This window comes from Sciurus vulgaris (genome assembly GCF_902686455.1).
Source record: "Sciurus vulgaris genome assembly, chromosome: 13".
Lineage (NCBI taxonomy): Eukaryota > Metazoa > Chordata > Mammalia > Rodentia > Sciuridae > Sciurus > Sciurus vulgaris.
In genome coordinates, this window is record NC_136474.1 from 100,277,505 (window position 1) to 100,303,566 (window position 26,062).

Here is a 26,062-nt window from a genome sequence, read left to right on the forward strand (position 1 = left end):
AGGCTGGCTTTGAACTTGCGATTCTCCTGAGTCACTGGAATTACAGGTGTGGACCACTGCTCCTGGGTTTAAGTTCTTTTAACAATAGATTCACGGACGGACAGCCACCACCACAGTCAATTTTAAAACATTTTCATTACCTCAGAAGGAAACCCCATGCCCACTGCAGTCTCATCCCCACTCCTCCATAGCCATGCCTCTAGGCAGCCACCCATCAATGTAGACATCTGCACGTGGACTCATGCAGGACATGGTCTCTGTGCCTTCCTTCCTCAGTTGGGCGATGCTTTCAGGGTTCCTCCTTGCTGTACTACTTGTCAGTGCTACACTCCTTGCTCAGTGCAGTTTTATTTAGGTACTTGTCTGCTAAGGACATGTGGGCTGCCTGCACATCTAGGCTGTCGTGCATCATGGAGCTGTGAACCTTGGTGCACACATTTGGTATGAACTATGCCTTCCTTCCTCTTGGGCGTATTCCTAAGTGGAACTGCTGTGCTGGATCATGAGGCCCCTCAGCATGAGCACTTGGAGGAGCTGCCAGACTGTTTTCCGCATGGCCATGCTATTTTACATTCCCACCAACTGTGTGTGAGGGATCTCATTTCTCCTCATTCTGGCCAATTGACTGAGTCTGGCATCCTGGTGGGTGTGAAGTGGTGTCTCATTGTGGTTTTGGCTGGTGGCACATGCTGTTGAACACCTTTACATGTGATTATGGCTTTGGCATCTCTTCTTTGGAGAAATATCTACTCCCATCCTTTGCCCAAGTTTAAATTGAGTTAGTCATCTGTTTATAATTGTGTGGTGAGTTCCAGTACATTTAGAAGAGGCATTTTATATATACACTCCATGAACTTTGTAGTGTCATTGTACCAAGAGTCAAAGGGCAACAGACACTTGAAGGACTGTGTGTTGGCATGAACAGCTTTACATGTGAACCTCCACTTACCTCAAGAGATGCTGGAGGTGTGGTTATCCACTCATGTTACAGTTGAGGAGGTCAACCCAGCATCCTGCGTCCAGGTGGGGGCTCCTGTCCTCCTCACACAGGGATAGACGTGCTTCTGCCACAGATCACATGTTGATGTCTTTTAAACATCTGTTCTTTAGACTGCAGTACCACCAGGTGCTCAGTGGCCTTCCCCACAGGGATTCTTCCATGTCTAGAATCTGGGCCTTCAGCTGTGGACCTGAGAACACCAAAGATTGATTTTTTTCACTGGATGAAAGGCAGAGAATTACTGGTAGGTGAAAAAAGAATGGGGTTTGAAAGTGGCGGAGAGCAGACAAGAGGAGCCAAATGGAGAGGTGCTGGATGGAGGGGAGAAGTAGGGAGCCTGCTGGTTGCTGTTGGAAGCAAGGTTTGGGGAGTGAGATGGGGTACTGCTTCCCACTACGTGTGCAGAGGAAGTCACAGGGAAGTTGTGTGTTCCAGGCCACTGCATGTTATAGGTACATTCTCCTCTGATGTGTTCTTGCTTATTGCTAGAGACTTGGCAGATTTCTTCTTCTGTTATTTATTTGTTAGTGTATTATACTGATGCACATTGGGATTCATCATTACATATCCATACATGCACGCAACATAACTTGGTCAACTTCATTCCTCGGTTGTTAAAAACATTTAATTTATTGTTCTGTGGTGCTGGGATGGACCCAGGGCCCTGAGCATTGCCCACTAAGCTGTGTCCCAGCCCCTTTTTCCTAACTTTTTATTTTGAGATAGGGTCTCCCTGAATTACCCAGGCTGGCCTCGAGTTTGCCGTCCCCTGCCTGAGGCTCTCAAGTAGCTGAGATCACAGGCAGGGGCTACCACACCTGTCTACATTTCTTGTTTTGTTAAATTAAAAATGTTTTCTCAGGCTGGGGATATGGCTCAGTTGGTAGAGTGCTTGCCTTGCAAGCACAAGGCCCTGGGTCCAATCCTCAGCACTGCAAAAAAAAAAAAAAAAAAAGAGTTTTCTCCACTTCCCCTCCCCCTTGGACTTTATCAGTTCTGTTTGTACTTTACCCCAGTGCTTGCTCCCTCGTTAGCGCATGCTGCTGCACTGATTGGCTGCCCCAGGCTCAGGGGTCCAGGTCCAGACCTCCGCCCACTGGCTGGCCTGGGAGTCTCCTCATAGAGTGCTACATCATTTCCCCTGACTTCCCTCTGAAAGAAGCCATCGAAGGTCCAGCCTACGTTTTTTGTTTCTTTTTTTTTTTTTTTCTTTCTGGGTTCAATTTTCCAGGGGCTTTAAAAGAAGAAAATCTGAGTTTGGAGCCTTAAGCCTGTTAATGGCAATGTCTACAAAGGTAATGCTCTTTTTCTTTTTAACTAAGCTACCATCTTATGAAAAGAAAGTAATTCTTAAACAATTTTAGCAGTTCAAATTGAAGAGTGATCAGGAACTGTAAATGCCTGAATTGTCACTCTGTTAGGCAAAAACAAAACTAATAAGTCTGGTTTTTCCATATGTTGATTTTCCAAATGAATGGATTGTCTTCTCACTTCCCATCACAGAAGGCCAACTGGAGTCTTCCTCTGAGTCCAGGACATCCCTCCAGGTCGGTGCTACTCCTGCTGTTCAGGGCAGGACACCCACCTCTCCTGGTCTTGTGGTGCAGAAATTAGGGAAGAGAAGAAAGCAGAGTTCCTAGCCAGTATCACACAATGTGAAAGGAGAGGACTCTGGAGGGCTGGCCACTGTGTGGACAGAACTGCTGACCATGGCAGCTAGTGCTGGTGGTTGCCCCTCGTGGCTGTGTGTTTGTGCCTCCCCCAACCCCACCCGCCCCTGCCCCCACAGGCTCCTCAGATGGACTCCAGCCTGTGAGGGAGTCTGGGCTCCTGGAAGGGAAATGTGAGCCTGTGCTCTCTGTTGCTGGTCTCTTCTGACTGGGGACAACTCCTCAGTCTTTCCCACAAACAGTTGCTGAGAGTGACAGGGCAGTGGCCACACAGTGTGGCATGGACAGTGAGGTGAGGTGGGTGCAGCGTCACATGGCCATGAAGGTAGGTGTGGAGGGGCACAGTGTATCACTCTGTGTGAGGTACTGAGAATCACAGTTGCAGAATCCCAGGATGCCGTGGCTGCCCTGTGAAAGTCTCTGAGACACTCCTATCTGGACGAGGCTGTCTTAGTCTTTTCCCAAAGGTCAGAAGTACAAGCCTGTGTGTTTCTTTGGTCATGGTGTGAGCTTTGATCAGATCTCGAACATTCTTTGACTTGTTTTCCCCACCAAATTGCAGGGACCCAAAGATAAATGACAGTTGTCAACCTCAGTGCTTGGAAAGCAGCTGATTTTCTTCCTAGAGGAAGGATACAAATGTTTAAAAATCTCGTATTTAACCAGTAACAAAGAACCTAAAACTTTGATTCACTTGACAGACAATACATATTTTTTATTATCACAGTAAAATATGGTCAGGTTTTGTTTGTTTGTTTGTTTGTTTGTCAGCATCGGGGATTGAATCCAGGGATGCTTAACTACTGAGCCATATTCCCAGCCCTTTTGTTTAAAAAAATTTTTTTTTTTTTTTTTTTTTTTTTTTTTTAAATTTAAAGGCAGGGTCTCGCTGAGTTGCTTAGGGCCTTGCTAGGTTGCTGAGGCTGGCTTTGAACTTACAACTTCCTGCCTCAACCTCCTGAGCTGCTGGGATTATAGGCATGTACCACCACGCTGGTCAGTTTTATTACTTAATTATTGCCATGAAGGAGTTAAAAATACCACATCCCAAGATACACAGCCCTGATGTATTGGCTATTTTGAATTAAAGCAACTTAAGAACATAGCAGATGCAAAATATTCCTGACCTTAATTCTGCTCCTTAAGAGCAGAAGCAAAACTCCTGGGGACAGGTGGTGCATTTTCCTCCCTGAGAGAGAACCATGCTGGCAAACCCTGCCACATGCACCGTCACTTCCCTGTGGCAACTGCCTGGCCCAAGCCCCTGATATGTCCTGTCTTCTGGCCACTACTCTGTCTAGTTCAGTGTGGAAGTGGCTGGCTCAGTGCCTCTGGCTATTCCTTTTTTTGTGGGGTCTTCGTCTGTTCACATGGATTGGAAGAGTTGGAAGCTGTTTACCTGCTCCAGTGTCTCTTGTCTTTAATTCCCTGCCTCCATGGGAGGTGGAGGTGGCATCCTCCTCCCCCACAACTGCATGCATGCATTATCCTGACACTTAGGACTGGAAACACAGTGTTTATTGTATCACAGAAGCTCGCTGGGTACTCCTGGCTCAGGGTCTCCATGGCTTTTGGTACTCCTGCTCCAGGCTTTGTGAATGCTGGCTGTCCTTATTGCATCTGCTGCCACAGCTCACATGGCCTCTGTACAGGAATACCTCTCAGCACCGCCTAAGGCTTTCCCCCAGAGTGAGACAGAGGCAGCATGAAAGGGGAACATGGAGAGAGGGAGAGTGATCAGCCAGAGAAAGGAGACAAACCCTGGTCTACCTGATCATCTCTTCTGAGTCCGGAGTTCAGTCACCTCCCAGGGCAGGAATAAAGACTGAGGCAAAGCTGGAGGAGCAGGCAGGATGAGATGGGTGCGGGTCAGGCTCTGGCTGTCTTTCAGCTACCTGGGAATTTATCCAGTCAACAAAAGCCCAGCCCTGTGACCCTGATGTGCTGGAGCAGGAGCTGTGGCTGTCTTTTGCAGACACTTGCTCAACTGCAGGTCATGTCTGTCTCTGCAGGCTGCAGGAGACCCAGCACTGCCTGGAGTTCTGGTGCCAGACTTTGAAGGACCTCACAGGATATGTGAGGATCATGTGGGAGAGCTGCAGAAACACTTTACTCTTATTACCATGAAGCAATTTTTGGAAAACAAAACAGAATTCAGTCAAAAGATCCAAGCTATATATATCTGGGGCGGAAGACCAGTGATCGACCTGGAGCTACTGGGGAGCCTGCCCTGCCTAAAAGTCATTGCTAGTCCAGGTGCAGGCCTGGACCACCTGGATCTGCCGCTCATCGCTAGCTATGGTGTGAGGGTGGCCCACACCCCACATGCAGTGTCTACTCCCACAGCAGACCTGGGAATGGCCCTGCTGCTGGCCTCAGCTCGCAGGGTGGTAGAAGGTAAAACTGTCATTGTTGGTTGTCCAAAGGTTCAAATGATAAATATTTAATAATATACATGTTAAAATAATTTCAAAACATGCCAATAGGTCTTTCTCTGGTCCTGATATCTTTGAGTGGCATGTAGAATTCATCTGCTAGGAATTGAGCCCCTCCTGGGTATGCACAGCTTCTGTCAGGACCCACATCCACCCACCTCTGAGACCACCACCAACTCTCATTCATGCATTGTAACAGGGTAAAATGTAAGATAGCCTCAGGATTGCCACAGGAGGTTGGTGGTAGAAGTCAGTTGTATCTTCTCCCAAAGGGAGCTCTGCTGCAAAGCAGTTTGAGAGAAGAAGCAAGAGCCAGGCTTCTCTTGTTCTTGGCTATTGGTCAATACAGACCCTGAAACAAATTCTAGCCAGAAATCCTTAATGTGAAATAAGCTGCCACTTCAGAACATCCTCTCAGGGGGTCTGGTTTTGTTATGAGGAAGCTACCTCTTATTCTTGCTGTCCAGCTGCAGAAGTACAGAGGGCCTGAGCACCCGCCTCCACCCAGGCCTTCTCTGCTTTGAGCTTGCAGAAAGGCCCCTTTTGCTAGTGGTGCCATTTAATAATTCTACACTTGTATGTTTTAGGTTGTCAGTTGGCTATCTCACCGGACACAGTGCACTTCCCTATAAACTGGCCGGGGCAGGAAGTGTCCGGGGCCACTCTGGGGATCATTGGCATGGGCACCATTGGCTATAAGATTGCTCAAAGGGCCAAAGCATTTGAAATGAAGATTCTGTATCACAACAGGAACCGCAGGTAAGACTCAGAGATGGATTTTGGGTGAGCTGAACAGAGCTTAAGCCATGACTGTCCAAGCATGGCTAGGAGATTCCCACCCTCTCCAAGGAAAGCTTATGCCAAGAAGGAGTGGAGGTTTCTTTTTTTCTTTTTCTTTTTCTTTTTTTTTTTTTTTTTTTTTTTTTTTTTTTTTTTTTTGTGGTGCTGGGGATTGAACCCAGGGCCTCATGCTTGCGAGGCAAGCACTCTACCAAGTTATATCCCCAGCCCAGGGATGGAGTTTTCTTGACGATTCCCTGGAAATGTGGCTCTTGTGGAGTAACTTCTCATGAAGAAAATATCACTGGAGAGAAATAAGGTTTCACCACACAACACAAGTCCTTTTTAATTTCCAAAGTGACTTTTCGATCCTAGGAGATGCATCCACACCCACCAAGCAGAGATCAATACTGAGGTGTGCTGGTGCCTCTCCCTGGCTCTCAGGCCTGTGTGACTCTTCAGCGCTGTAGATAATCTACAGGAGTCAGTGGCATGTCTCTCTCAGCTGCTTCTGTGCAGCAAAGCCACAGGAGGCTGAGGTGGCCTGTGTGTGTCATGGCTTCAGGGGTCTCACATCCCTCAGGGTGAATGTGCTACCCTCTGTCTACCCCAGCCTCCTCAACTGACACAGTATGTCCTCTACTCTCTAGGTCTCAGCTCCTCACAGGCCAGGTCCAAAACTAACTCTGGATTTTTGCCCATAAACTTGTGCCAAGTACCTCAATAGCACTTCCCATTTCTTCTTTTTTTTGGTGGTGGATACTGGGGTTTGAACCCAAGGATACTTTACCACTGAACTACATCCCCTGCCCTTTTTATTTTGAAAAGGGGTCTCACTAAATTGCCCAGGCTGGAGGATCACCCTTGAACCTATGCTCCTCCTACCCCAGCTTCCCGTGTTGCTGGGACACAGGTGTGCCCCCGTAGTGCTCCTATCTCTATAGACAGCACTACACTCCCCCTTCTTGAGTTCTTGCCCCCACTACCCAATGCCTGTCCTAGTCATGGACTGAAGAACACAGCCTGCTCAGCCTGTCCCATGACCTACCCAACTGCAGGGCACCTGCCCCAGGGGCAGCTCAGGTGCTCCTGTGGCCACCCTCTGCAGACCAGCCAGGCCTTGACTTCTGCTCACAACTGTTGAGTGGCTCCCACTACCTGTGGGGAAGATGGTTCCTTAGAGCCAGGTGGCTCACGTGGAGGCCACCGTCTCCACGGGGCTCCTGGAACTCTCTGCCAGTCTCACAGCATTGCAGGACCCATCTCTCAGGATGGTATTTTTAACTGGCACTCTGGGGTACCATTCTGAGATGTCTGCAGCTCCCAGAGTGCCATGTCCTCAGCAGGAGGAAGGCACAGAAAGGCTATTACATGTCCAGAACCAGATCAAGGACTGTGCCCAGCTGGGCCTGGCCAAGAGGAGTGTGAGCATTTCCTACTGAAGGTGATTCATCCCTCAGCACCAGGCTCCGAGGGTCCCACCCTGGAGCTGTTCACCTTGCCTCTCCCTGGTGGGTCTACCTGGGACATTCCTGGTTCATCCTGTGGCCTCAGGTTTTCCTTCTACTTGGGTTGCCTTCCTGCCCCTCCTTGGTGAGGCCCCTGGGACCCTTCTTCCTGCAGGTCCACCCTCTGGTGGCTTGAGTGTGGTCCTGGGTCAGGTGATGCAGAAGTGGAGCTTCTCCACATCTTCACTGCTGCCCCACACCCAACAGGACTGGCCCCAGGGCAGCTGCTCAACCAGCTCTTCTCATAAGTGCATAGATTTCTGACCTTAAAGAAATTTGGGGAAACTAATTTTCTGTAATTGACACTTGCAGGCATGGTAAGTGGTTTCTCAGGTACTGTGTTTGTACAGTGAATAATGGAGAATAGTAGTCTCAGATCTCAGTGTCACCAGAGGGCAAGAGCAGGGATGCCAAGGTCACGCAAGTGAAGGGGACAACGTTCAGGGCACTAGGTAGCTGGGTACCCATCTTCCCTCAGGCTGCACCTGCCTGTGTTAGAAAAGAATCGTGTCATTTCATGTTCCACATCTGAAAGGCTGCTGGTGGCCACCAGGGATACTGTCAACTCCTGGTGCTTAGGGGTTTTGTTGAATGATCAGTTGTCTGGATTGACCAGAGTAGGGGTTAAAATCTGACTGAAATCAAAACAAACCAAAACAAAAGCCGGAGTCCTGCCTGCACTGACACTGTGGTCCTGGCTTCCACTCAGCAGATAGCACCTTGAGGCCTTTCCTGGCTTCCACTCAGCAGATAGCACCTTGAGGCCTTTCCTGGCTTCCACTCAGCAGATAGCACCTTGAGGCCTTTCCCGTACCTCTCTGGGCATCAGATGTGTTTGCCCAGCCTCCACTCTCCCTGGAAGCAGGTCTGGGGGCACCGGTTTTAGGCCTAGTGATTCTGCAGGGACTGGGCAAGCAGGTTCCACAGGGGAAACTCCTGTGCTAACCATGCTGCCTGGACTCTGGGGCTTCTGGACCCAGCTGGGGGTCAGGCCCAGGGGACCCCCACCACTTCCCCTGAGAGACTTCTCCCTGGAGGGGTCACCCACCTGGGCATCTAGTTGAACTTCTGAGGAAGTGATTTCTCTGCAGGAGGCTGGAGGAGGAAGCTGCAGTAGGTGCTGTCTACTGTGCCAGGCTAGAAGACCTGCTGCAGCACTCTGACTTTGTGATGCTGGCCGCCAGCCTGACACCCCAGACCCAGGGACTGATCGGGAGACGGGAGCTGCAGCTGATGAAGCCAAGCGCTGTGCTGGTCAATGTTGGCAGAGGTAGGCCCGTCTGTGAAGCAGCATGGCCAGGAGACATGCCAGGGAGCCCCCAGCTCTGCCCTTGGCATTTCTCATCTCTTTTTCCTGAGGGGCCGCCCTGGTCCAAAAAATTCACAAAATCCATTTAGATTGGTGGCAGGTGAATTAGGGGAATTTGTGTTCTGTTTAGAAATATTCCTGAGTTTTGTCTTTACACGACTTTGAACCTCAAGTTAGAATCAAACAGGATAAGAGCTATGACATGGAGGCTTTCAAATCAAAGGTTGGATGTCTGTTGGGCTGGGGTGGCATTGCAGTTTGATGCTCTGGGGGGATTTAACACAGCTCCTGGGGTGAATTTCTGAGTGGTCCCTTCCAACAATTACGTGCCAAGAGGCAGCATGCACACAACATTTAGAAAGAAGAGAGATGGTGTCCTTGTGATGCTGGCATGGGGGCCCATGTGAGGGTGGCTGTTGAGGCAGGCATCTGGACAGTGCGCCCTGAGGGACTGGGGACATGGTGAGAAATCCAGCACCCCCCTGACTCAGCTCAGCCCTCTCACCCAGGAAGCAAGGACCAGCACTTACCATGAAGCTGCACGTGCTGAGTTAGTTGAGAGTTGTCTGAATATTCAGAACTTTGGTGAGATAATGTGCAGGACCAGTAGCATCAAGGCCCGTAAGCCTCTGTGGGAGGCAAACACCTGGGACCAGCCTCGGCCTCATTTTGAACTTCCTCTAATAGTCTCTGGGCAGGAGTGTGCGCTGGTCCTGACCTAGGACAGTGGCTCACAGACAGACTCTGTGATGGGCAGCACCCTCTACCAGTGGTCTCCTCACAGACCTCGGCCTCTGGTGCTCACACACACTGCTATTTTGTACATATAGATGTGCATCATGTTCTGTTTGTTTCATACCCCACTTTTGTGTGGTGCTGGGGATTGAACCAGGCTCTCCTACTGACCTGCATCTCAGCCCTCATTTGGCTTTTGGAGACTGTTTTTCAGTTGGGCCCCCCAGGTGGTTTGGGGGAGATGGCATGCAAGTGAGAAGGGACCAGGTTTTGGTCAGACCAAGGCTGGGGTCCAGGATAGTTGTGGGCAAATTTTTAACCTACAAGTCTGTTTTAGTCAGCTTTTCATCCCTGCAACTGAAATGCCTGATGAGAACAACTCAGGAGGAAATTCTGTTTGGGGCTCAGGGTTTCAGAGGTCTTAGTCCACAAATGACTGACTTGAATGCCCTGGGCCCACTGGGAGGCAGTAGGGGGATCCAAGATGGCAGACTGGAGGGAGGCTGCGTTCCTTGTCACTCCGCAACTCAGGTTTCAAGCAGAGGATATCTCTTCTCTGTGAGGTAGTCTTTGTTGCTTATTGATCCCCTGCTGTTTACGCCATTTGTCCACTGCGATCACCTGTGGTCTGCTACTATATCAACTACTTTTTGAGTGCAGATTGCTCACTGACTGTCATCCTCCATTTGCCTGTGTTTGCCTGCCTCCTGCCTGCCTATCGCTTGCCTTTCACCTACTCATCACCCACCACCACCCGAGGTCCACCTGCTGATCATCCACTGGTAGCCTGCAGACTGACCACAGACTGCCAGCGAATCTCCAGCTGCCTGCTGCTGCTTGGAAGTCCACTGTCACAGTACCCGCAGGTTTGGTTACACGTGGCTGCTGCCATTTTGAGACAACAGCCAGGACCTGCAGGACTCCTCAGCCTGACTGACCATACCCTGCCTCCAGGACCCCTCAACCAGACCCACCACACCCCATCTCCAGGACCCCTGCCCAACCAACCGCATCCCACCTCCAGGACCCCCGACCGACCACGCCCACACCTGCAGTTCCCCATTTGCCAACACATTTGGAAGCCACTGTGACTATCTTGGATTATCCTGGAAGCAGAAGTTCCCATCTTTAGTTGGGGCAAATCCCATCCTGAGACGCTTGCTGGAGACTGGAAGCTTATTGTCAGATACCTCTCATGCATCAGGCTACTGAAGACTGGGAGGTTTGAATACTAAGTGGCTAGGACTCAAGACAAACTCTTAGCTGTGAATCCCTATAAAAATAAAAAACAAATTACATATATCCAATACACAGTGGCAGAGAGTAAACATTCCCATTCCAAAATGGAGGAATAGGGGCATATAAAGAGGAATGGGGCCAAAGCAAGACTGAAACCCTACTGGCAAACAGCTCCCTTAACTCCACCTGTGACTCTGCATACAGCATGGACACTGGCTGCAAGGCGTTAGTCTCAAAGGGCTTGGGCAGCCTCACCCTGTAGGTATTGCCAGTTGCAGTGCATGTGGACTCTTTTAACCTGGCTGTCTTCACAGCCAGCAGCTCTTCTCAGAAGACAGCGTCACTATCGTCTCTTAATTCCTGGAGACTCCATTCCAGCTTCACTTCACCTTCACAGTTTCATGCATTGCTCTCTCAGGGGAAACCTGCAGGGACTCCAACCCTGGTACACGTTGCCTGGTCTTCCAGGCCTTCCTTTGAAATCTTGGTAGAAGACTCCATGACCCCTTAACTCGAGCAATCCTGCATTTCTGTAGAACCATGTGGATAATGCCAAGGTCTGCTGCCAGCTAGCATAGTATCTGAACCCCCTGGAATCATAGCTCCAGCAGCTTCTGATTGCCTATATGGTTCAGCATGGTGAATCAACTTCCTAGGCACTCCTGTGTAAGCAGAGCATCCATGATCTCTTCTCAATGAAATTTTCTTTTCTGTACCCTGGAGTGGACGTGGTGTTGTAAATTCCTGAGATGCTCTCAAGTCATTTTTTTCTATTGTCTCTGTGCAAAGTACTTAGTTTCTCTTTAGGGGCTGTAATCTCTTCGCAAAGCACACTTTCCTTGGCCCAACTTTACCTGCACTTTTCTGGCCAGATTTCAAGTTTTTTAAAAATCCTTTAGCTCTGGCCAAATGTGGTGGCACACACCTGTAATCCCCAGCAGCTCAGGAGGCTGAGGCAGGAGGATCGTAAGTTCAAAGTTGGCCTCAGGATAGGGAGGTGCTAAACAACTCAGTGAGACCCTGTCTCTAAATAAAAATACAAAAGAGGGCTGGGGATGTGGCTCAGTGTTCAAATGCCCCTGAGTTCAATCCCTGGTACCCCAAAACAAACAAACAAACAAACAAAAAACTTTAGCTCTGATTTCTCTTCCCATTTCTCACAGAAAACCTGGCCAAAAGGTGCCAGCAATCTCCGTGTCACCAATTGAATGCTTTACTGCCTTGAAATTTTCTCCACCAGATAGATTAATTAATCACCTTTGTCCAGCCTCACACAGTCTTGGCATATGGGCAAAATGTTGCCAAGTTCTTTGCCAGAATGTAACACAAGTGGCCTCTAGCGCAATTCTCAGTGGAGTCCTCATTCTCTCTGAAACTTCCTGAGCCCAGTCTTTACTATCCATAATCCTATCAGCATTCTGGTCTGAGCTTACAATATTCTAAATCTTTTCCAGCTCACTTTTCTAAACTTGCTCCCACCAACCAGCTCCAAGGGTTTCTGAAACACATGGTCAGATTAGTTACAATGAGGATCACAGTTCTTGGTACAAATTTCTGTTTTAGTTAACTTTTCTGTTGCTGTAATCAAAATACCTGACAAGAAAAACTTAGAGGAAGGAATTGTTAATTTGGGGCTCATAGTTTCAGAGGTCTCAGCTAATAGATGGCCAAGTCCATTGCTTTGGGCCCAGGGTGAGGAAGAACATCATGGGGGAAGTACCTAGAGGAGGAAAGCTGCTCATCTTATGGTGGGACCAGGAAACCGTGCGGGGTGGGAAGGAACGCAAGGATGAAGCACCCGTATAGCACATGCCCAAAGTGTCCCACCTTCTCCAGCCGTGCCCTACCCGCCCACAGTCGCCACTAGTCAGTTCATTCAATCAGCTCTCACAATCCAATCACTTTACCTCTGAACGTTCCTGCATTAATACTGCAGCTTTTGGGGGACATTCAAACAATAACAGAACCTCACCTGCACATGAATCAACCTTGCTGGGCTATTCAAAGGCTTACTGAGCAATGCACACAGTGGGCTCAGGCCTGGTTTTGTTCTAATGATCGGTTAGACATGATTTAGATGTGATTTTAGCATGAAGTTCGCATGTTCTTTGTCAGGCTTTGTATACCTTTAAACATGTTTCTGGAACAAAATGATACATTTGAAGCCACGGCTACATGATGAAACTCCTTTCCCATGTGTCACCACCCATGTAGTTGCTGAGGAGTTGTCTCATCCATCTAGGGCTGCTGGTTGAGCAGGATGCGTTGGTGGAAGCTCTGCAGACTGGGGTCATTAAGGCCGCAGCGCTGGATGTGACATATCCAGAGCCCCTGCCAAGGTAACAAGATTGGACAAAATCCATATATATATATATTTTTTTTAATTTATTTTTTATTTTTTATTTTTTGGATGGAAGGTAGCAAGGTGGCAGATGACTGCTTCTGTTGGCCTTGCAGCCTCAGGTAGCCATGAAACTGTGGGGTGTGGCCTGTCCTGCTGGATACAACAGACTTTCCAGCCTCTGGGTCAGCTTTGCCCCAGAAAGGGAGCTCAGGGTGCTCAGGAGTGAGCCCTACGTAGATCTCAGAATCTCTGCCTTCTCACTGGCCATGGGTTGTCTTTCACAAACCTCCCTATCAGTGCAGTGCTTCATCTTTGTGAGTTTGAGGCTGGGAATGCCTGTACCCTCTACTGTAACCTGAGTCAGGGGTCCCAGACACATTGCCACGGTTGCTGTCCTCCTCCCAACATTTTAAACTACATGTGCCCCAGAAGTAATTTACAAGAGATTTGGGGTCCACAGAACTCTTGTAGGTGTGCCCTTGACCCTTAGCAGCTAGGGCCAAGAGGCTGTGGCCCCTCATGGCTACTTCAGCTGTATCCAAATGGTCAGGACCTTGTGGGTGAGGTCACACCCACTCCTAATGCTGGCCTCTAGTGCTACCCATCAAATTGAAGTCTTCCTGACCCACTTCACTCTACTTCATCCCCTTTCCATGCTGACTTCCATCCTGTGCCTTCCTCTTGGAAGTCAACTCCCTTTAATCTGCTAGTTCTAGCGGATAAATCTCCCCTCTGAATGCCACTCCTCACTAAAAATGAATTCATTTTGTCCCATGATGGCAGACCAGTCCTGGCCTCCCCTAAAGCCCTTTTCCACCTTGCAGGTCAGTGTCTCATCAAGCAGGCATGTATGACATTGTGTGCTAATGATCTCTGTGCGATTAGGATACATGCTTTGTACCCCCAAATTCTGGGTCTGCTGGACTAGGGTTAGCTGAGTGCTGGGTATGTGTTGGTGTAATTCTGAGTGTGCCTGAGGCACCCTGCAAACTTCTTATCTCAGGGAGGCAAAACCCTGGTTTCACAGGGAAGGTGAAGCCAGAATATGAAATTACAGACCAAACAACTCAATGGTTTTCCTAATTAATGTGTATTTCAGAGATCATCCCTTGTTGAAGTTGAAGAACATCATTGTCACACCTCACATTGGAGGTGCAACTCACCAAGCCAGGGAGCAAATAATGAGAGATCTGGTTGAAAGCATCCTGGCAGCTCTCCATGGCTTTCCTGTTCCTAACGAAGTGCTACTTAAGTGACTTGTGTGGACTGAGAAGCCCAGCAGACTGAAGGGGAAAACTGTATTTCTGTGTGCTTTTGTCACGTCCATCATGCAGACCAGCTTCAAGTCGTCTGGGCTGGGTAATCTTTAATAGGTAGCGTTTATGGAAGGCTTACTGCATGCTTCGCTTCCATCCTCTCACTTCTTCCTGAGGGAAATTCCATCCCGCTTGTCTAGAGTCAGCTGAATTTAAAGGAGATCCTAGGCTTAGTTTTGATTTGAATTTAAATTGAAACCCTGGACTAGATCTGCAAATCTAGTGGGCTATGTTACTTTCTATTTTGTTAAATTCGGATAGCTTCTTGGATTATATATTCTCCCTGATACTTAGATCACTGTTTATTTCTTTCAGTCATCCAATAGGTAATTATTGAGAACCTCTCAGGCTGCCTGCCATGTTCTCCGAGCTGTGGCTACCACAGGAAACAAGGCAAGGTCTGCTCTCTGATGTACTTTGCAGTGAGGGGCGCCAACCAGCATCTGCAGCTGGGGAGGGCAGCGTCAAGGAGGAGGCAGGAGGAAGGAGGGACGTGCCTGGGCCGTCAGTCGCCTGCAGGGACTGTTGAGAACGGCCAGGATTATGGGATCCAGATGAGCACACTTCCTTTTGGAAGTGCCTAGATAGACAAGTGCCTTGTCTTTGTCTAGATGGGCAAGTGAAGAAGCATTACAGGAAAGAAGTATTATGGCAGGAGCAAATAAATTGGCTGTAGAAACGGGAAGAAAAATGAACCCTTCGCAGCTGGCAGGCGGAGGGTCTCCCCGTCCACCCCGCGGGATCATTCAGGGAGGCCTCACTTCCACCCCGCCGTCCAACCTGCCAGTTCGGTGCGGGAGGGCCTCCCTATCCACCCGACCCGCCTTCTGCGGCTCTCTCGGCCGGTTTCCACGTACCAGCCTTCTCGTTCACTTCAGCAGCGCTCCCTCTGTCAGTTTTGTGCTATTTTTAACCTGTCTACACAAATCCATTTTTACTAGGATGCATAAAAACAAACTGCATATTAATGGTACCATGTGATGCTTCAACACATTTGCACACTGAACGGTGTTAATCACGTTGAGAATGTCCGTCTCCTCAAACACGGTGAAAAACCATCAAAATCCCTTCGGTTTTTTGAGACGTGCAGGTCACGACCTTTGCAGCACCCAGCCGCCGGCTGTGCAGCTCCTACTTTCCAGCACGCAGACTGAGTAGGCGGGACCGCCCGCCCTCGCCCCGCCCAACCCTGCCGTCCTCAGGCCAATCGGCAGCCTGTACGTCCGCACCCCGCCCACCAGCCTGCCCGAACCTCCAATAGCCGCCGGGCCAGGTACCCCGTCGTCCGCCCGCCCGGGCGTCACGTCGTCCGCGTCCGCACCACGTCGCCCCGCCCCAACGTCGCCGCGCCCCGCGCCCCGCCGCCTGGCCCTGCCCGGCGCCCGGCGGTCCTGCGCCCCCTGGTTCCCGCGGAGTTCTCCAGGGCATGTGGGCTGCCGCCCGCCGGCTGTGCGGCCCCGGAGCGGGGTTGCTGTTGCTGCGGGGCCGCGGCGAGGCCGCACTCCCTGCCGCGCGCACGCGGAGCCTGCACGGCTCTGCCGTTGCCTGTGGCAGCAAGAACTTGCTCAAGAAGTTTGCTTCGAAGACCAGGTGTGCGCGGTGTTTGGCTGCGGGGACGAGCGTCCACCCGGGTGACACGTGTTCTGCGGGGGATGGACGCCTTTCCGTATGAATGCCGCCTTTTCTGTGTGGCCCGAATTTGGCGAATGAAGCTTGTCATGTTAGCTTTTAATGTTGAGTACAGTAAGACGATTTTATTTTCACACCACTTCAGTTTTTGCCAAGTGTGGTGGGTGTATGTTTGTTGGTTTTGTTTATTTTTTTATTTTGAGACAGGGTTTCATTTAAGTTGCCCAGTCTGACCCCAAACTTGTGATCCTCCTGCCTCAGCGTCTGGAGTAGCTGGGATCGCAGGTCTGCACCTCTTGTTTTGTTTAATAAACCACTTTAAAGATGGTTTTAGGTTTACAGAAAGATTGCAAAGCTAGTTCCTAGTTCCCCTGTGCTGGCCCTGGTTTCCCTTTGTTGACGCCTTACCTTAGCATAGCTGGTGTGTCGCAGGAGGTGAACAGGTAGCCATGCGGTATTGTCTGCCAAGCCCCTTCCTTTCCCATTTCCTTAGTCCATTCCTATCCTTTTCCTTATCCCTGACCGCATCTAGGATCCACGCCACATTCAGCCGTCTTCTCTGGTTCCTCAGGACCAGCAGTTGCTCAGCCTCTCCCTGTGGTTGACACTGGTTTGAAGAGCACAGTTGGGCTGGTTGTAGTGTGCCCTCTGTTGGGGTTTGTCTGGTGTTTCCTTGTGATTGTGTGTGGGCTGTGGAATTTGGAGAGGAGCCTCGGAGGCGATTTCATCACATCAAGCGTGTGTGTGGTTCACACAGCTATCGCTGTTGATTTTGGTGCTGATCACCTGACTGGGTGTTTGTCAGATGTCTCTCCGGAGCAGTGAATCTTCCCCCACCTTCCATACTGTCCTTTTTGAGAGGAAGTCAGTATGCAAAGCACCTGCCTAAGGAGGAGAGAATTGTGCTCAGAAGTTATTTGGAATTCTGCGTGGAAAGTGCATCTCTTCTTCCCATTTGTTAATTCACTCATATCAGTGTGGATTTTTGGATTATAATCCACTGTGACTTGACTTTGCTCTTATTGTTGTAACTTTGGCCATTAGGAGCCCTCTCAGTGTCTCTGTCCCTTTGAAATCCCTATCAGGTGGGATTCTGCATGCATGTTTAGCACTTTCTTACTTTCTGATGCTGCAAGGTACGCCAGGTTCGTTTTATATGTCCTGTTCTCATGCCACAGCCCTAGAATCAGCCCTTTCTCTGAGGAACCCTGATTCTTGGAAAGTGGCACCATGGGTTGGGTGCCTGGTGTGCGTGCTCCATTGGCATGTCTGTCTTTGGGGCCTCTCAGCTGTGAAGTAAAAAAATGTGTGCTTACAGCCCCCTTATACATATGCTTAACCATAAGCATTTTTGTGTGTAACAATCTGCCTCCTACTCAGCTTACCACCACATTTATCATGAACCCCTTTGCCTTGCCTACCTGTAACTCCCTCTCCAAAAGTGAGAAGCGGGACTCCCCTGGCCTTTATGATTGTCCAGCCTCAGTATATTGCATAGCTGTACCAGCACCATCAACCTGGCCCTCCATGGGAACCACTTGGTGTTTATGTATATCTTGAGAGATAGTTAAGGTCCTCTTTCTCTACCCTTAGGGCTGTAGGCAGAATTAGAAGTCGAAATTATAAGGTTGAATTAAAATCGTTTTCTGCCTTGCCTCCACAACCATGCTGTTCATTAACTGCCTAACTTTTGTGCCCCATTAACATGGCCTCACAGGTCCAAGCACAGCCTTTGCTGTTGAGGTGTGAAGCCTCTTAAGGTAGCTTACGTGGCTTTTCTCTTATAATTTGCTGACACTATCCACCATGGCTTTTGCTTTCTCCTTGCAGGAAAAAGTTCTGGTATGAAGGTCCTTCCCTGGGGTCTAACTTGGTGAGTCTCGAGCAGCACCTTCTCATCATGGCGGGTGAGATTTACAGTTGGCACAGCTCTTGCCTGACTGGCTGTCCAGATCCGTCCTGGAGGGGAGTGTCTGTGTGCGGGGGACGGCTAGTGTGCATTTGACCTTTTCTGATAAAAATTGACTATTGCTGAGGTTTTCTAGAATGACCTGTTATTAAATTCTAATTCTTTGGTGTTCATTCAGTTTTTAGTAAACATGTACCATAAAAGTTTATATGATAAATGGTTCAAACTAGAAAAAATACATCATGTATGCTAAAAATATATTTTGTATATGCTTAAACAGTGAATTTTTATGGTATGCAAATTGTACCTCAAATTAAAAAAAAAAATAAGAAAAACTGACAGCACTTTTAATCTTGGAGGGAGCAACAGACTTTATTTTCAAGCTGAGGTGACTGGGGTGATCATTGTCTGTCTTAGGTTGGTGGCACCCTTCCCAGCCCCAGTTGGTGACAGGTGACAGATGTAACCTTCTCTTGAGGTGTGCTCTTCTTCTTAATGGAGACTTACAGGCCATCCAAGTTGGACTTGCTCCTCAAGAGAACCTCAAAGAGGACCAGGAAGGAAGACCATGTGCGCCTGCGGGCCCTGAATGGCCTCCTCTACAAAGCGCTGACGGATTTGTTGAGCAGCCCTGAAGTGAGCCAGGAAGTCTACAACCTGAATGTGGAGATCTCCAAGGTAGAGGACAGGCCAGAGGAGAGAAGATGGCCCATGCAGCAGCTCACTTGGCCTCCTCACTCCCACGGCCTTGGTTTGGGGCTGCAGAGTGATAGGGAGTCCTGGAGACAAGGGGTGCCTATGCTGGTTAGAGGCAGCCAGTCTGCCACCAATGACCCAGCAGCACGTGCACGCTGCCTGACCCTAGAAGAAGGCCTGAGGAGGCGCCAGGGTGTGGTACGCCTGCCTCTGCTAGTCATAAAGACAGGAAGGTTCTCGGATCCCCCTAGAGGGTGTGAACTGAAAGGAGAAGGAGCAGCTCCGTGTTTCCAGTCAGTATCTTGCGAGAGGCAGCAAGGCCAGTGCAGGGCTCCAACTGCAGGCAGGTCTGGGGAAGGGGGCGTCGGGGTCCCACCTGCCCTGCGTGCTCTGTGGCAGCAGGAGCTGGCCTCTGAGGGATCACGGCTCTCGGGTGGGAGGGTAAAGGAAACTGGTGTCTGAGGAAGCCTGTAAGCTGTGGCGTAAGCCGAGGTGTGCCTGTTGTGCGGTCCAGGTCTCGCTGACTCCAGATTGCTCAGCCTGCCGCGTCTACTGGAAGGCGAGTCTCTCCGCAGACCAGAACGAGCGCACGGATGCCACCCTGCAGAGGAGTGCGGCTCATATGAGGTGAGGGCCCTGTCCTTCCTTCCTGCTGGCACCCAGGTCACCGGGCTATTGCCCTTGTAAGTTTCTCATGAAGAATTTCTGCTTTTAAGGAAAATTCTGGGGAAATTTTCTTGAATTTAAAGTACAGTTCACATTTGTGTGTAGGATGTGATGTAGTCAACTTTCAGCTCAGTTGCTTAGGGATCTGGAGGTGCGTTAGGGACGTGCAGAGGTTAAGACTGTTCTTGTGACAGAGGAATGTTTCTGCCTTTGTCCCTGGAGCTCCTTGCCAGCACTGTGGTGATGCCCATGGTGAAACGTGCCGCAGGCCCTGCAGCGGAGCGAACAGGGCCTGCTCTGAGTGCAGTCTGTGACGTGGTGGGGGCCAGTGCCTGAGCTGGCGCAGGAGTAGCCGGCTGTTCAGGGTGGGTGTGTGGTGGACACTGTCTCAAAGAAGAGTAAGGCAAGCTGCTACCTGAGAGTGAGCAGCTGGCCATGTCCTTCACAGCAGCAAGGTGCTGAAAATCAAAATTTGAGAAAAATCAGCATCTACCACTAAGCTCATGGCTTCTGAGTGCTCCAGTTGGTTCTGAGAGAGTGCATCAGTGTTCTGAATATCTGGGTCACTTGCTGACCCAGTGCCATACAGGTGACCAGTGTATGAGACTGCTGGCCACGTTTGGGGAAGATCCCTCAGCATGCCAGAGACCACCGAGTAGTCAGCTGCAGAGGACCTGCTGGTTGGTGTCTTGGATTCTTTGTTGCTGCGACTTGGGTGTGTTGGCCACAGCTAGGCTTGGCATGGTAGCACATGTTTGTGTCTCATGACAGAGCCATGCAGAGACCATTCCTCTCCAGCATCTAGGACTTGAGAGTAGAATCAAGCCAGGGACTGTCCACTGAGTGCAAGATGGGCTCTCAGAGCTCAGACCCTGGTGCCCAGGGCCCAGGAGGTGCTCTGTTCAGACTGGTGCTCATCAACTCTCTGATGTGTTAGAGGAATTGGTTACAGTGCATTCTGCACTTTTCTGTAATAGGCAGCTCAGTGCAGGAACTTCTGGGCTGATATTTTCATCTTTCTTGTTTTTATTTTATTTTTTCTCTTGACATGGTCTTTCTGCCCTGCCCAGGCTATCCTCCAAGTCCTGGGCTCCAGTGACCCTCCTGCCCTGTCCCCCACCCCATGTGCTGGGCGGGGTCTAAAGATCACCTCTGAGTAAGAGATGAGCACATCTGGGATTTCCATGTAGCTTGTGTTGCGCACCCAGCCTCTCCACTAGTGCCCTGGTGGAGTCCAGAATCACAGTCTCCCCTCTCCTTAGGCACCTATTGATGTCCCAGCAGACCCTGAGGAACGTGCCGCCAATAGTATTCATTCAAGACAGGAAAAACGCAGCTCTGGCAGAGGTAAGGCTTATGAATAATTGCCCTTTTATGTTACAAACTTACATGAGTAGAATTTTAAATTTGTTGTATTTTAAATACTCAAAAGATGATGCAGATTTTTTTTAACACAATACCTTTTTTATGTGGTGCTGAGAATCGAACCCAATGCTTCACACATGCTAGGCAAGGGCTCTACCACTGAGCCACCACTCCAGCCCGATAATGTGGTTTTAAAACTTCATGAAGGAGGTGGCGTGGCTGGGGAGTGTGGGAGGCCGCCGACTCGAAGCGCGAGCAGTTCCAGAGGTACTTGGAGAAGTCAGGGGTGCTGGACACGCTGACCAAAGTGTTGGTAGCTTTATCTGAAGATCCATAGAAACCTAATAGTGCTTTGGATTTTTTAAAGCATCACTTAGGAGCTGCTACCCCAGAAAATCCAGAAATAGAGTTGTTCTGCTTAGAATTGGCAGAAATGAAAGAGAAATCTGAAGCTACTGTAGGAGAAAATAAAAACTAAAAGCAAACCTTGCTCAGTATGATCCACCTCAGGAGGAGAATCATGCTGAATAGAATTCTTCTCAGTTGAAAAGACACTGAAAAAATGGTTTTGTATGACTTGAATAGTTTGTATAGTATATAACCTTTTCTGAACAGATGCTATAAAACTCTTTTAATATGTTGAATTCACCTATCACACTTTAACTGTTATAAACACATATATACTTAGAATCACCAATAAAAACTCAATACAACTTGCTTTGGGTCTTAAAGCAGAAGAATCCAAAGTAAATCCTGAAAAAAATTATACAGCCATCTAATTCATTACTTTAAAAGATATCTATTTATTAGTCTGATTAGGAATAATGGTACTAGTTGGATTTTAGCCCAGGAAGATTAGCATGCAGGTGTTCCTTGGTTTAGTTCAGGATGTGAGCATAGATAGAATCATTCTTCACAATGAAGATGACAGTGTTTATATTCTCTTTATGCAGCTGGAGAGATCTGTGTGACAAGATGCTTTTGCATGGGTTCCCACGAATCATCTTCTCTCGTTTATATAATGCAGAACAAGTAACTCTTCTTTGCCACCACTTTGCCTTAGATAACTGTGTGTGTGCCAGTTTAAACTCTGACACCACATTTTCCTTCTCTGCAATCATGTCCTATCTGATAATGTTACCTTGCTTTGCTGTGTGCTTTATTGGGTCCTAGTTGCACATTTAGCCCATTTGTTTTTCAATTTGCTTAATAATGCAGTTACCCTGATTGTAATATATATAAAACTTTAAACAGGATCACATAATTACCCTGCCTTATTTAGTTGCTTAGGTGAGCACAGAAGTAATATAAAATTCCAGTTCATGTACAAAGTGGAGTGAGAAGAGGAATGAGCCATACATCATGGGCAATGATGGGTATAATTATATAGTACTTTTTTCCCCTCAAAGTATTTTTCTAGTTCTGAATTCATTTTATCTTCATTATCCCTGTGAAGTAGGTAGGGCAAGTATGAGGGGAGGTTGGGTGCTGTATTTTTAGGCCAAAGATTGATATTACTAGAGACTGTTTGCTAACTATAGAACCTTTGGGCACATCAGTTAACTGCTCTGAGATTCACTTTCCTCGTCCGTTAAATGAGAAGAATGCCTGTGCTGCCTACCTCACAGGGTTGTTGTGAGGGTCAAAGGAGAATGTGCGCAAAAGATTTGTAAATGGTAAACTGCTATTTAAGGGAAAAAAAAAAAAACTACATGAAGGAGTTTTTAAGGAAGGCCCTTGCCTGGTCTGTGGTGGCAGCAGAGCTAACCCTTTTTCTGGTTCTCCATCTTTGCTCCTCACTGTAGCGCTGACCAGTGACCCGGCGCTGTGTTTTTCAGTGTGACTACAGCCTTCGCTGCACCTGCTGCCTTGCCTTGGGAGAGGCTTCTTCTCCCCTGAGGCACACAAATTATGTGGCCATAGGGAAGCATTTTATGAGACTACGTTAGACACTAGTAAATATTAGTTGTTTAATTCAGTCATTGTTTAATGGGTTTATTCATAGACCTCACATTTACAAGTTTCACATCAGCCTCAGCTTATTATCAGAGATAAGCCGTGTTCGAATAGCAACGAGATCCTCGCACAGCCCCAGTGCTGAGAGGTCTACAGAAGGTACAGATGAAGTCTACCTAGGAGGCCCATGGTTGGCCTTTGCTTGAGGGCAGCCAGTGTGGAGGGCAGGTGTGGCCTGTGGCTTCCTGGGGGTGCTGGGAAGCATGGTCTGCAGGAGGGGAGGGGTGACTGGTGCCTCTGTGGACTGGAGGTTCTGTGCAGGTGGGAGGTGTGGCCTGCCACTGTGCTCTTCCTTTTCAGGTTGATCGTTTATTGGCAGTGGCTGACTTTGGACCTCTAGATGGAGGAGACCACCCCTCAAGAGACTATCCCAGGTGATGCGTGGGGACCTGTTTCTATTCCCTGGGGCAGATTCCCAGGTGCAGAATCAGTGTTTCCACAGTGGCTGTGTCATCTGTGTCCCACTAGCCTGTGTTGCCCCTTGGTGCTTGGCCCTGGGCCCAGGCGTCCACACACAGTAGTCTACCGGCACATGGCGAGACCCTGTGGCATCTGCGGTGCCTCATCCACTGAGGAAGTGACCTTGTCATCTTGGCCTCTTTGTTGTTCAGTGCACTTAAATGGGGTGCCTGCGGTGTGCCAGGCCCTGTTGTAGCTCTCAGACGCCGCCCCCGTGCTGTGGGTGGGCAGGCTGGGGGAGGCCGACAGGATACAGTGGTCATTACATGGCCAGTCGTCCTTAGGGCAAGGGTGCAGGAAGGTGTGGGTTTGTATGGCTCCTGGGGGTGCAGGTAGGCCTCTGAGGAAGCAGTGCAGCCTGGTGGGGGGGCACAGGCCTGGAGGACAAGGGTGTGGAGGGGCCAGCCCAGACAGGAGCAGCATCTTCATCTTTGGTGCTTGTGTGGACTGCAGGGCCAGCAAGTTTAACCAGCCTGCAGGAGCCAGCACCAAGGCTCCACGCCACCACAACGCACACGTCCTGACCAGCAGGGAACCAGCATGGGGAAGAGGCAAGTCAGAGAGACACATGAGGGCTCAGACACCCTGCAGGGCTTAGTGTTGGCAGGTCAGAGGGTGATGTGTCTGTGGTCAGGTTTTGCTTCAGAGAATGGACTGTCCTTTGGTGTGTCAGTGACCTGAGTAATGGCACTTGTAGGCCGACCTGTGTCTTTTAACTACCTGACACACCTGCCATGCTTAATGCACTCATGATGATGCCAAGCGGCAGTACAGGACTGTGCTGGCTACTGGTTCTGAAAACCTGACATCCCTCCCCACATCCCTGTCCAGGAGGTGCCTACGTGGGCAGGGGTAGAACATGCCCCCAGTGGCATTTTATACTGACGACTGTGGTCATGGCGTGGCTTGTGCTTGGTGTGAAGGTTCCTCTTTTCCCCTAGGGACCCTGATGCCCTTTCACATGACCCCCCTGGACCTGCTGCACACTCGAGTCTGTGTGGGATCGATCATGAGGCACTCAACAAGCAAATAATGGAGTACAAACGAAGGAAGGAGAAAGGACTCCTGAGCCTGGCGCTGCTGGGGCAAGAGCAGGGGGCTGAGCCCACACAGCGGTGAGGAGAAGGAAGGCTCTGCCCTGCCAAGACCAGGACGGCGCCCCCAGGAGTCCTGCTGGGCGAGGACGAGGACGGCACTCTGCGGTGTGAATTTCAGGCCCAGGAAGCAGAGCAGGAGTGGGAGGCAGATGCTGGGGACCGGGGGGCACAGCAGGGCCCCTGTGGCAGAACAGGGCAGGTGCAGAGCTAGGCTCCAGGCTGTGACTGTGCCTGTGGGACGGAGCAGGTATCTGAGAGGCATGTTTTCTGCTCTTCTGATAGCCATGGAGCTGAAGCTGTGGGTGACGGTGTGCGTTCCCTGCTGCTTAACGTGATAGCTTTTCCATGCGTTTAAACATGATGTTCTGCACAGCAGTCATTTGTTTTTCTTTAACACTGTGTGATCAAAAAAATACACGACTGCCTTACCATTGAGACCTGTACAGACGCGAAGACAGTGAGTCGGGCCTCGGACACTGATGCAGGCACAGCCACTGCCCAGCTGGCTGCAGCAGCGGGAGGGCTAGGGTCAGAGCCTGCAGTTCTACCTCTGCAGACCTGCCCAGCAAGCACTGTGCCCAGTGCCACGTCCTCTGGCTGTGATCTCTTCCGCACAGCTGTGAGCTGTCATTTCCACCTGCTGGTTAAGGCCAGGAGCAGGAAGTACGCGTAGGTGGGTCTGAAGGGCTCCTGGTGACCACTGCTGTACCTGAATTCCATTCAGCCCCGAGGTACTGACGCTTTCCACCTCAGCACCTCTGTTCAGCTAGTGCACTTTCTAAAAATCTGTCTTTGCCTTCCAGGGTACCTGAGGCTCTGGACAGGTTTCCAGTCAAGCCAAGAGCTTGTCTCTTGTGCTTAATTCCTTACTTCAGCCTCAAGGTGATGACTTGTTTTACCTTCTTCAGAGCAGAAGACACAAGGGCCACCTAATAAGTTATGTTTTTGTTCATTTTGAACAACAGAATTACCAACAGGAGATGCAAAAATGTGCAAAATGCAGTGCTCAGACTATTGAAAATACAACTTTTTGCAATATGAGCTAAACTGAGAATGTAGTCACCTTGCTTAGCATCAGCTAGGAACACGTGTTGAACTGGGCTAAGCTGATTGGGTGTGTGTGTGTGTGCGCGTGAGTAAGAAAGTATGAATGTGTTTTGTCCCTTGGATGAAGGAATGCACCACAGTGACACTGGCAGCTGCCTGTGATACCAAGTAGCAACCAGTAGCTCCCTGCAATAACTAGTAATAGCCAGCAACTACCAGTCATAACCAGTAGCAACAGCTGCTACCTATTGGAACTGCCTGTGACACCAGCAGACAGGAGTGGACTGTAGTGCCCTGCAGCCTCAGCCCCGAGGACTCCTGCCCCAGTGACGCCCTTACCCTCTGCCCTTGTTCTCCCTCTGCCCTGGACCGTGTCCCCGCATCCTTGAGCCAACAGGGCTTGCTTGAGGGTACAGCCCCTCAACTTGGTCTGCCTGGTGTTTCCTCAGCTCAGAGTCAGGCTGGACTTGTGTCTTTGGTGGGAACAGGTTCTCTGCCATGGGGTGCTGGCTCCTGATACCATCGTGTTGATGGCCCATGAAGGTGATGTCTGCCAGCCTCCCCCACTGTCAAGTCTCTTGCCCCATCATGGGGGGGGGTCCTTGTAAACCCCCACACTCATTTTTCTCAGTTGTTGAACCAGCATGCACTGGAGCTTCCTGTTTTACTCAGTAGTTACGTTCTGTGTACTCTCCATGCTACTGTGTGCTGGAGCTCTGCCTGTTGCTGTGTTGGTGTGCTCTATGGCTATGCTCTGTGACTTGTTAATGTGTTCCAAAGCTTATAGTTTCCAGTATAGCCATTGCTTCAGTTTTCTCTGATTGCGCTAACAAGTCATAGAA

At 49.6% G+C, this 26,062-nt stretch overlaps 2 protein-coding genes and 1 pseudogene across 4 annotated transcripts; all 3 read left to right on the forward strand.

The window, feature by feature from the left end:
- The first annotated feature begins 1,994 nt into the window (after nucleotides 1-1,994).
- LOC306643091 (glyoxylate/hydroxypyruvate reductase B-like) lies at nucleotides 1,995-14,625 on the forward strand. Of its 2 annotated transcripts, XM_079109034.1 has the most exons (6): nucleotides 2,031-2,295; nucleotides 4,683-5,067; nucleotides 5,693-5,864; nucleotides 8,485-8,663; nucleotides 12,919-13,015; nucleotides 14,120-14,625. In XM_079109034.1, the coding sequence occupies exons 1-6, from the start codon at nucleotides 2,278-2,280 to the stop codon at nucleotides 14,274-14,276; spliced, it is 1,008 nt and encodes a 335-aa protein (XP_078965160.1). In that variant the 5' UTR covers nucleotides 2,031-2,277; the 3' UTR covers nucleotides 14,277-14,625. The 2 variants fall into 2 exon arrangements, with proteins under 2 accessions (XP_078965159.1, XP_078965160.1); XM_079109033.1 differs by lacking the exons at nucleotides 12,919-13,015; nucleotides 14,120-14,625 and adding an exon at nucleotides 10,098-10,672 and having other exon boundaries at nucleotides 1,995-2,295.
- Nucleotides 14,626-15,700: 1,075 nt separating this feature from the next.
- On the forward strand, nucleotides 15,701-24,548 carry RBFA (ribosome binding factor A). Its single transcript, XM_079109035.1, is given in 9 exon segments — nucleotides 15,701-15,926; nucleotides 17,796-17,838; nucleotides 18,376-18,552; nucleotides 19,085-19,197; nucleotides 20,499-20,583; nucleotides 22,918-22,991; nucleotides 24,018-24,190; nucleotides 24,193-24,244; nucleotides 24,246-24,548. Coding segments are annotated over 9 exon segments (1,020 nt in total). The 5' UTR covers nucleotides 15,701-15,762; the 3' UTR covers nucleotides 24,385-24,548.
- Nucleotides 20,626-22,894, forward strand: LOC306642650 (c-Myc-binding protein-like; annotated as a pseudogene). The gene is made up of 2 exons: nucleotides 20,626-20,648; nucleotides 20,809-22,894. The product of its transcript is annotated as a c-Myc-binding protein-like (transcript).
- Nucleotides 24,549-26,062: the final 1,514 nt, after the last annotated feature.